Source organism: Astyanax mexicanus, chromosome 16 (assembly GCF_023375975.1).
Source record: "Astyanax mexicanus isolate ESR-SI-001 chromosome 16, AstMex3_surface, whole genome shotgun sequence".
Classification (NCBI taxonomy): Eukaryota; Metazoa; Chordata; class Actinopteri; order Characiformes; family Acestrorhamphidae; genus Astyanax; species Astyanax mexicanus.
This window is the reverse complement of record NC_064423.1, coordinates 6,719,094-6,730,000: the sequence shown is the minus strand read 5'-3', so window position 1 is coordinate 6,730,000 and position 10,907 is coordinate 6,719,094. Positions and strand designations below refer to the sequence as shown.

Here is a 10,907-nt window from a genome sequence, read left to right as displayed (position 1 = left end):
TCACTTTATTCTTTGTAAGATGCTTGCCATTAACATTTCTGTTAAAAACTTTATTTTTCTTTTTTTTTAAAACTATTTTAATACATTTTAATAACAGATTAAACACCTAAACTGACATTCTATATTATTTTATTAGATGTTAAAAAGATATGTTCACTATTATTTCTATTTATGTGTTGCAAATGAGCTAATTAACGTTTTTAAAGTATTTACAACTTAAGTAAAAAGTGTATGTTGCAAATTCAAAACATATATCAAATATGTCAAATATATATCTTTTTATATATACTTGGTAATTCTTGCTAATTTTGCAGTTTTCTGAAATATATTTGTATGTTTGTGGATTTTCTGTGGATTTTTGTAGATTTTGGACAAGAATGCTTAGGAGGGCCAATCAGATTTCAGTTGGGGCCAATATACCCCTGTGGCCCCACCCCTAGAACCGCCAAAACAGAATGTGGTACTGAAAAAAACATGAAACTAAAGGATCTAAACTGCTTCATCTTCTAGCTGATTCATATTCTAGATGATTATATCGAGGCTCAATGTGTTTAAAATATAATTTCTAAATCTGTGAGTTTATTGGCTGCATCTGATTATTGCCTGTTTGTCAAAAAACTCCAAAGTCCTGCATGAATCCAATTGTGTATTCAGTGTAAACACTGCCTCCATTCTTCTAATCACACACTCTTCTGATCACCTTTCAAAGGTAGCAAGGTAAAGGTAACACACGCCCCCTTCAGGCCAGGTAATCAAAGGTTCTCCCGCAAAAAAAAACGCAAAGTTCTTCAAAGTAAAAAAGTAACAAAAAAAGGGAAAAAAGAGCGTTTTCCAGAGCAAAGGCAAGATTAAAGAGATTTAATGAAGCAGAAGTTACCCGACTCGTTCATATTTCAAAAGACCTGGAGCAATTATTATTTCAATGCCAAACATTTGCCGTCATCTCAGACTGTGATCTAGCCTTTGATACTGCTTTGCTTCTGAGCTTTTTTATATATATATATCTCCTGCGAGGCTGAATGTCGAGCTCTTTGCCGGCGATAGAAAGCCCCGACAAAGGCAGAAAAGGTCGTCAGGGTTGAGGGAGGCCCGTTTGACCTTCTCCACAATCTCCTGCCTGCCGAGCTCCTTTTTTTCCCGCTCCTTTTTTCCGTTTCGTCTGTCAATGTCATTACAGCGCCATTCAGAACCTTTCCTTTGGAGCCCAGCAGAGCATTGGAAAAAAGGCTAACCTATATGCAGGAAGGGGGATTTTTCAGCGGCTTATCATTAGCGTAGATTGGAGGGAAGAAAGGCACAGAGGAAATGATAAACGGCGCGCGATTAAACTCTGGAACTTCATTGAAAGATAGGAATCGCTTGGCGGGATTAGTCTGTTTTCTTCAAACCCAAACCGAGTCTCCGACAGGATGTTGTGCAGGTGTGATAATACTGATTTCACCAGATCAGCATTAGCGTAATTACGTCTGTAAAGCATTTCCGTATCTGCGTTCAATTATTTCTGCTTTGTGCTCCAGAAACGAGCGGAACAGAGCGGCAAAAGCTTTTATTAACGGTGCGAAAAACTGTTTAAAAAACACTGATCCATAAACATAACTTAACATAACACAATTAACAGCATTATTTCCGTCAACTTTTGCACCTTTTTTATTACAGTAAGACAGTAACAATAAGAATTTGGCTTTTTTCTGGCTTCTACAGTAAGAATGTGGCTTGTTTTGGGGTTCTACAGTAAGAATTTGGCTTGTTTTTGGGTTCTACAATAAGAATGTGGCTTGTTTTTTGGGTTCTACAGTAAGAATGTGGCTTGTTTTGGGGTTCTACAGTAAGAATTTGGTTTGTTTTTTGGGTTCTACAGTAAGAATATGGCTTGTTTTTTGGCTTCTACAGTAAGAATTTGGCTTGTTTTGGGGTTCTACAGTAAAAATTTGGTTTGTTTTTGGGTTCTACAGTACGAATTTGGTTTGTTTTTTGGGTTCTACAGTAAGAATTTGGCTTGTTTTGGGGTTCTACAGTAAGAATTTGGTTTGTTTTTGGGTTCTACAGTAAGAATTTGGTTTGTTTTTGGGTTCTACAGTAAGAATATGGCTTGCTTTTTGGTACTACTGTAAGAATTTGGTTTGTTTTTGGGTTCTATAGTAAGAATATGGCTTGTTTTTTGGTTCTACTGTAAGAATTTGGTTTGTTTTTGGGTTCTACAGTAAGAATATGGCTTGCTTTTTGGTTCTACTGTAAGAATTTGGTTTGTTTTTGGGTTCTACAGTAAGAATATGGCTTGTTTGGGGTTCTACAGTAAGAATATGGCTTGCTTTTGGGTTCTACAGTAAGACTTTGGTTTGTTTTTTGGGTTCTACAGTAAGAATGTGGCTTGCTTTTGGGTTCTACAGTAAGAATATGGCTTGTTTGGGGTTCTACAGTAAGAATTTGGTTTGTTTTTGGGTTCTACAGTAAGAATTTGGTTTGTTTTTTTTGTTCTACAGTAAGAATTTGGCTTGTTTTTGGGTTCTACAGTAAGAATTTGGTTTGTTTTTGGGTTCTACATTAAGAATTTGGTTTGTTTTTGGGTTCTACAGTAAGAATTTGGCTTGTTTGCGGTTCTACAGTAAGAATTTGAAACAGAGCGGCGAAAGCTTTTATTAACGGTGCGAAAAACTGTTTATAAAACACTGATCCATTAAAGCATGTGTTTGTGGACAATGTAACACAATTAACAGCATTATTTCCGTCAACTTTTGCACCTTTTTTCTTTACAGTAAGACAGTAACAATAAGAATTTGGCTTTTTTTCTGGCTTCTACAGTAAGAATTTGGCTTGTTTTTAAGTTCTACTGTAAGAATTTGCCTTGTTTGCGGTTCTACAGTAAGAATTTGGCTTGTTTTTGAGTTTTATAGTAAGAATTTGGTTTGTTTTTGGGTTCTACAGTAAGAATTTGGCTTGTTTCTGGGTTCCACAGTAAGAATTTGGCTTGTTTCTGGGTTCCACAGTAAGAATGTGGCTTGTTTGCAGTTCTACAGTAAGAATTTGGTTTGTTTTTGGGGTTCTACAGTAAGAATGTGGCTTGCTTTTGGGTTCTACTGTAAGAATTTGGCTTGTTTTTAAGTTCTACAATAAGAATGTGGCTATAAATTTTGGCTATATTGCTCTAAATGACAATATTTTTATATGGAATTTGGGAGAAATGTTGTCTGTAGTTTATAGAATAAAACAATGATGTTCGTTTTACTCAAACATAAACCTATAAATAGCAAAATCAGAGAAACTGATTCAGAAACTGAAGTGCTCTCTTCATTTTCACAGAGCTGTATATGTTTCTATATTAAATATGAATGTCTGTTAATGTTCTGAGCACAGACAGCAGCTAGCCATCACTTCCACTAGCTTCCGTGTATAAGGGCGGTGGAGTGGTGTGAGATAGAGAGATGGAGACATGGCGCAGTGCATTAGTCTTCTTCAGGCTCGTATTTAGCCATGTCAATATTGTCTGGACCGCGTCTCAGGCCGCCCTCTTCCTCCGCTCCGCTCCGTATTGACTCTGGGCAGCAGAGCAAACATGTTGTGGCAACATTGACGTAAGGTTGAGATTTGAGTAATTGAGAGGTGCATTACGGTGTTGGAAAGTGAGGGAGGGGTCGGGAAGGGGCTATCGGCTTTTCCGAACTCTTCAGACCTGAAGAGATGTGGAAAGACAGAGCGAAGAAAGAGAGAGAAAGAGAGAGAGAGGAAGAAGTTTGGGCAGATGGATGGTGGATGAAGTTTATTCGATAATGCGATCTCTCCTTGACTCTCGGTTCAGGACTTGTTAGCTACATCTGATCTGATAGTTGGAAGAAGGATGCTCTCAGTTGACACGCGATAGTAACGTTGATAGGTGCTTTCGCTCGACGAGCCTGAGCGCAGCTCGTTTACCGTATCCCAATTCAGCAGGTGCTTCACTGAGCAGGGAGATGACACACTGGTGATGTGGTTGTATCGCCTTGCACTTACTGGCGACCACATTCCTCCTATTCTATACCCTGCTGAAAAAATTAAAAATCCAGCCCAGAACCAGCGTTTGCCGGTTATCGGTTTTAGATGGTGTCTTTGACAGGTCTTTTATTATCAAAGTGGTTGAAGAGCTAGCAATTCTGCTGAAAATCGCTGGTTAACCAGCTTTTGTTGGTCACCAACTTTCTGAAACTGGTAATTTTAGTTGTGGACTGTACTGTCAGCCTGATGATGTTCGTAGACCAGCCAAACCTTTAGTCTCAATGGAAAATATGCCCTTTACTAGTCGTGATCTAGTCTGAGCTGGCCATGCTGTGTTTTCAGCAAATGAGGACCATAGTGGCAGGGGCCAATAGACCGCAAGTTGAAGTTCATTAATACACTTTACTAAATAATATCTATGCAAACGACACCTGGTAGTTTTTTTTCCACTTATACAAGAGCAGTCTTCCACCTCTATGAATAAGGAAAGACCAAAATATTAAAAACTTAAACTATACCTACCATTTGAACAACACTTTAACTTGACTGATAAAATCTGATAAAAACCTCATGAACAGTTTTTAGCGTTTGACTCTTTAATACACAAAAACAAATCATACAATATTGGGTTCTACAGTATTATTTTGGTTATAATATAATAGTAATGCTTGTATACACACTCTATAGTAAGAATATGACTTGGGTTCCACAGTAAGAATTTGGCTTGTTTTGGGGTTCTACAGTAAGAATTTGGCTTGTATTTTGGGTTTTACTGTAAGAATTTATCTTGTTTTTAAGTTCTACAGTAAGAATTTGGCTTGTTTGCGGTTCTACAGTAAGAAATTTCCATGTTTTGGGGGTTCTACAGTGAGAATTTGGCTTGTTTGTGGGTTCTACAATAAGAATTTGGCTTGTTTGTGGGTTCTACAGTATGAATTTGGCTTGTTTTTGGGTTCTAGAGTAAGCATTTGGCTTTTTTCTGGGTTCTACAGTAAGAATTTGGCTTGTTTTGGGGTTCTACAGTAAGACTTTGGCTTGTTTTTGGGTTCTACAGTAAGAATTTGGCTTGTTTTGGGGTTCTACAGTAAGAATTTGGCTTGTTTTGGGGTTCTACAGTAAGACTTTGGCTTGTTTTGGGGTTCTAAAGTAAGAATTTGGCTTGTTTTTGGGTTCTACAGTAAGAATTTGGCTTGTCTTTGGGTTCTAAAGTAAGAATTCGGCTTGTTTTTAAGTTCTACATTAAGAATTCGGCTTGTTTTTGGGTTCTACAGTAAGAATTTGGCTTGATTTTGGGGGTTCTACAGTACAAATTTGGCTCGTTTTTGGGTTCTAGAGTAAGCATTTGGCTTTTTTCTGGGTTCTACAGTAAGATTTTGGCATGTTTCTGGGTTCTACAGTAAGAATTTGGCTTGTTTTGGAGTTCTAGCATAAGAATCTGGCTTGTTTTTGGGTTTTACTGTAAGAAATTGGAATGTTTTTGGGATCTACAGTAAAAATTGGCTTGTTTTTGGGTTATATAATAAGAAATCTATTATATAATAGTAATTCTAATGTATATGAGCATAAATACAGAAAGATTTGCTGAATATACTGTATTAATGCTGTGAATATTGCAGAAATTCACCCTGTAAACAGCACATATGTTCTCTATCACATTGGCCTTTGCTGGTACTTCCTCCCCGTTCTTATTTTTACCCATCAGGTCATTGAGAGTGTGGCAAAATGTGTTGAATATTTAATTAGCGTGTTTTCTTAACTAATTAAAATGTACAAATGTAAGGATTAAAGACCCCCCCCCCCACCTCTCTCTATCTCTCCATCCCTCTCTTTTCTTCTTCTCACCCCCCTTTTTTCTGAATAATTAATCAACCTCTTTCACCAGGAGATCTTGTTGCACACCAGGACACATTTCTGTGTCGCGCAACATTGAAAATTTGTCTCCCTTCTCCTTCACAGACCGACAGTTTCCCCGCTGAGCCCAATTACATGGGGAGCAGGCAGCAGTTTGTTCAAAGGTAAGGCCTATTAAACGACTCACTCAGGCGACGCACATGCCTAAACCAACCCCCCCTTACCTCACCTTACCAGCCCAGACGCTGAGCGCTCCTCACCGTACTCATGTACTCTACTCCCCGCCTTAATATCAATATAATGTGAATTTAGTGTCGGAGTATAGTTGGTTAAATTTCATAAAAAACACTCTTAACCCTTTAAACTCTAGGCTGTTTTGGTGGGTTTATGTCAGTTCCTCTTTCAGGTCTTATAACACAGTAATTATATCAGACAGACACATGCCCTGATCTCTTTTACTCCAGAAGACATACGGCTGCCCAAAAATATAATCATTTAAAATGTAAAAGGAAGCAGAATTGTTATATTTTCCTGGAACTGATCATGTTCTGCTCAAAATTTTACCAAGCGCCTGTTTTTTTTTTTTTTACTCATTTTTTAATGTATACATATATAAATATATTCACACCTAAGATCTATTTTCAAAAATGGTTAGACTAGAGTGTTTATGAGTTATAAGAAAGCTTATAAGAATATTGATGATTTATAGTTCATTACATGGCTTATTAATTATTACTTTGATAAAATCCATGGAGAAACAGCATCAGGAGGATTTATTTTTCTTGATAATCAATAATCACACCTCTAGGATACATGTAGATACTAAATACCCGACACTCAGAGCAGCCTATGCCTTTCAGTATTTTAATCCGGACACACAAAGAAAACTGTATACAAAAATGTAAACTTTTTAGTCTAAATAATTAAAAATGTTTAGAGCAAAATAACTAATTAGTAAAAATGTGCCACTAAAATAATAAAAACTATATAAAGTAGTGCGTACACCATACCTAGCTTTAGTTTGAGTAAAGCAGGTAGTTTCACACTTTTTCTGTGGACACTTTTGAGTCTTTATTTACTGATATTATTTGGTTTGAAACATCATATAAATATGTTTGAAGCACTAAAGGTAAATAATATTGGTTGGGGAAGGAGATTTTCTCAATGGATTTCTTGTAGATGCTTTACCACACTGGGATGTCATCACTATTTTTAGAAAGAGTAAGTTCTGTCCTTTCTACATCATGATCCACTTTTATAAAATACAAATCAAACAAATTTACAAAACATAAATAAATAAAAAAAATCTTCCAAAGACTTCAAAAACTCATTAAAACATACATATGCATGTAAAATGTGAATTTAAAAGCATTTTTTTAAAAGAAACTGAGGAGGAACATGACAACTACATATATAACTACATATAAAAGTTACTAAGATATAATTACATGTCAAAACTGCACAAAATAAATAAGGCTACAAAACAAGAGTAAAAAGGAACATTGTTGTTTTATTCTATAAACTGTGCACAACATTTCTCCCAAATTCCAAATAAAATTATTGTCATTTAGAGCATTTATATGTAGAAAATGATGAGAAATTGCTGAATTAACAAAAAAAGATGCAGAGCTTCCAGACCTCGAAACTTAAAAAGTTTAAATTTATAAAGTTTTAAGAGTTTAGAAATCAACATTTGGTGGAATAACCCTGATGGTTTTTAATTACAGTCTTTTTTCATCATGTTCTCCTCCACCAGTCTTACACACTGCTTTTGGATAACTTTATGCTGCTTTACTCCTGGTGCCAACATTTAAGCGGTTCAGCTTGGTGGTTTGATGGCTTGTGATCATCCATCTTCCTCTTGATTATATTCCAGAGGTTTTTAAATTAGCTAAAATAAAATAAACTCATCATTTTTAAGTGCTCTCTGATTGGTACTTTTTCTCCGTCTCCATCAGCAGCTCCACGTTTAAGGATCCGGAGCGGGCGAGCCTGAGGGACAGCGGGCACGGGGACAGCGACCAGGCGGACAGCGACCAGGACACCAACAAGGGCTCCTGCTGCGACATGTCCGCCAAGGAGGCTCTGAAAATGAAGGCAACCGGGCTCAAGCCCCAGCCTCTGGAGCAGGGTGAGTACTACTGTGGGTTTTATTTGGTAGCATCGCTAGAACTTTATCCATTGAGTCGTTAATTGGTTAATTGGTTTGCTGCTGTTGTGCTTCTCTTATCGGTTATCTTTTTATATGATTTCACCAGAAGAAAAACACACAAAATTAATGCATTAAGATGTTGAGTATTGTTGTCTGGGGATGTGTTTGGGCAAGAACACAGTGCATTTAATAAAACAGACATTTAGGTTCAATATATTGCGATACTATAATAAAGGCAAAGATATTGCAAAGCCTCTTATCACGATACTTTAATGCAGGAGATCTTGAAAGTATTAGAAATATTTTGCTGTGATCAACTTCAGGGACTTTAGAGACTTTAGAGTTTTAAAGACATTTTTATATATTTTAAACATATAATCTCAGTTATTTATTCAGCTACTTGATACATATATGTATCAAACTATTTAAACGTATCAGAGCAACGAGGAACATGTCCCTGTTTACCTTGTGCATATTGGGATAAACGCAGGAAAAATGCTAAATATAACTAAATATAACTAAAATATCAATTCAGTCTCATTCAGTCTGGTAATTTTCACACGGTCCCTAAAAGTCCTGCAACCCTATGGGTTGATCTGTCTCTAATTAATGTGAATTTATTTCATCCTTCCTGACATCCCCAACTTCCCTAAATAAAAAGACCCCTACAGAAAGCCTACAGAACGCAACCTTCATGTTCCTCTTCATCTTCTCTTTCTTATTCCCTTTCTTTTTTTTTTGAAACCCTACCCTTCCTGCTGGATATTTGCTGCCCCGATGTTGGTCAGCATTTATTATTATTTTTATTTTTTTATTTATTTGTTTGGTTTTTGGCAGGTCTTCCTCTGAGCGTTCGACCCTCCTCTGCAATGCTATTGCCTTGATTTCCTTTTCCTTTTCTTTTCCTTTTCATTTTTTTAGCTTAACTTTTGTTGACCTCCGTCATTTTCTCATTTTCAAAGTGCCTCCTGTTCTTCTCTCCCATAATTCCCTCCCTCTCAATCTTCCTGTTTTCTTTCTCTCTTTGCTCTCTCTCTCTCTTAGCTCCAGAACCAATCCCCTTCGCTCATGTCTTACTCTACTCTTGCTTTCTCTCTCTCTCTCTCTCTCTCTCTTTTTCCCTCGTCTTCCCTCCCTCGCTCCTTCTTGTATTCCAGCCACGTTCTCAGTTTATCAAACCAGACAAGCCCATTATGATTTTATAAGCCAAACCACTTTAGCCTCTCCATTTAGTCCTTGCTGGGGAGGCGCTGGGAGCGTGCTTCTTTAAAACTTTCATAATGGAACATGGAAAACGACTTATCATGCAGCGGGCGGCGTTACGTGCTCGGCCTGATTAAATATGAATAATTATCCGATGTCTCTGTTGGTGGGACAAATTACTAGTGACATGTGTAGAACAATAACTCTGCAGATAGATACAATAGGAACCTGCACGTTCACCGGCTGGAGAATTCCTCTCGTACTCTCGTTGTTTCGCGGAAGCGGAGATGTAGGGCGCTCGTATCCGTTAGTCCCGGGTCTCCTGAGGTGATGTCTGAAGCCATTACACCAGAACAACTGCTTCCCTCAGAGTGGATGTAAAAAAAAAGTTACATGGGTTGTGGAGTTCCTCAGGGCTCTATCATAGGGCCTGTGGAAGTGATGGAAGTGATGATAATCATTATAGTACTGTAGTTTTGAAGTTTGCAAAGAAATGTGGAAGTGTGGACTACCTATTTAACTATCTATAGGATATCTATAGGATATAATGTGTTAAGCACTGAAAAGTCATGCAAAAGCACTTTTGGATATCCTGATATTAATGAGAAAAGTCATGAATTAAGGTCAGAAATTAGTTTTATCTTCTTGTTTATCCCAAGATACGCTGTAGTTTGGTTTGTGCATTCATAGCTTTTCTCTACTATGTACCAATTTTTAGGGTTTAAAATATTTAGATGTAATCAACTTTAGGGACCGTAGGAAAATGAATAATGAATAATGAATGAAAACCTTCTCAAAATGTGACATTGCAGTGCTAAACTAACAATACAATACAAATACATGTTCACAAGTATCTTACTGTTGTTTTGACAACATAAAATCACACTAGATTTATTTATTACTCATTTAGTCTGGTAGTTTCCACACAGCCCCTGTCTAAGTCCTGCTGAGTTCAAGTGTTTCAGCAACCCCCCAGCGACTATTTCAACTAACCCCCCCCACCCCCCCACATTCAATACTATTATTCTACCTCTACCTCGCTCTGCCTCCAGCCTCTCATTATGTCATGTGATCATGTGTACGTTGTGTAATAGCACTTTTGGATATCCTGATATTGATGTGAAAATTTATGAATTAGAGTCAGAAATCAGTTTTATGCTCTTGATTATCACAGGATACGCTGTAGTTTGGTTTGTGAGGAACTCCACCTCACTCTGCTTTTTTCTACTATGTTGTACCAACTTTTAGGGTTCAAATTATTTTGCTGTAATCAACTTTAGGGACTTTATGGACTTTAGGGACCGTAGGAAAAAATTCCAGACAAAATTATTAATGAATAATGAATGAAAACGTGAATGAATGAAAATCAAAAGGTGAAATCACAATGCCAAACAAAAATTCTTTGTAAAATACAAATATATGTATAAATTACTGTTGGTTTGACATCACAAGGTTAAATTCAGTTATTCATTACTCTTTTAGACTGGTAATTTCCACACTGTCCCTGAAGTCCTGCTCAATGCCATAGTTTAAGCTTTTGAACTGCACTTAACTTAATGTAGTTCTTAAGTGTTTAAGTCACTTGATTACACAATATATAAGTATATAATCACTCTCGCAACCCCCCCCCCCCCCCCATGCGACTATGTCAGGACCCCCCTTTAGCCACATTTAATATTATTATTCTACCTCTACCTCGCTCTGTCTCCAGCCTCTCGTTATGTCATGTGATCAC

The 10,907-nt window shown here is 37.1% G+C and overlaps 1 protein-coding gene across 2 annotated transcripts in view; it reads left to right on the top strand.

Moving 5' to 3' along the window:
* Positions 1-10,907, top strand: part of pcdh17 (protocadherin 17) — a 128,800-nt gene that overhangs the window by 55,545 nt on the left and 62,348 nt on the right. The window contains exons 3-4 of one of the 2 annotated variants that reach the window (XM_015606694.3): positions 5,923-5,981; positions 7,779-7,948. In XM_015606694.3, the coding sequence (XP_015462180.3) occupies positions 5,923-5,981; positions 7,779-7,948 (229 nt within the window). Of the gene's footprint in view, positions 1-5,922; positions 5,982-7,775; positions 7,949-10,907 lie in introns of both variants that reach the window. The other variant, XM_007252577.3, reaches the window with a different exon arrangement.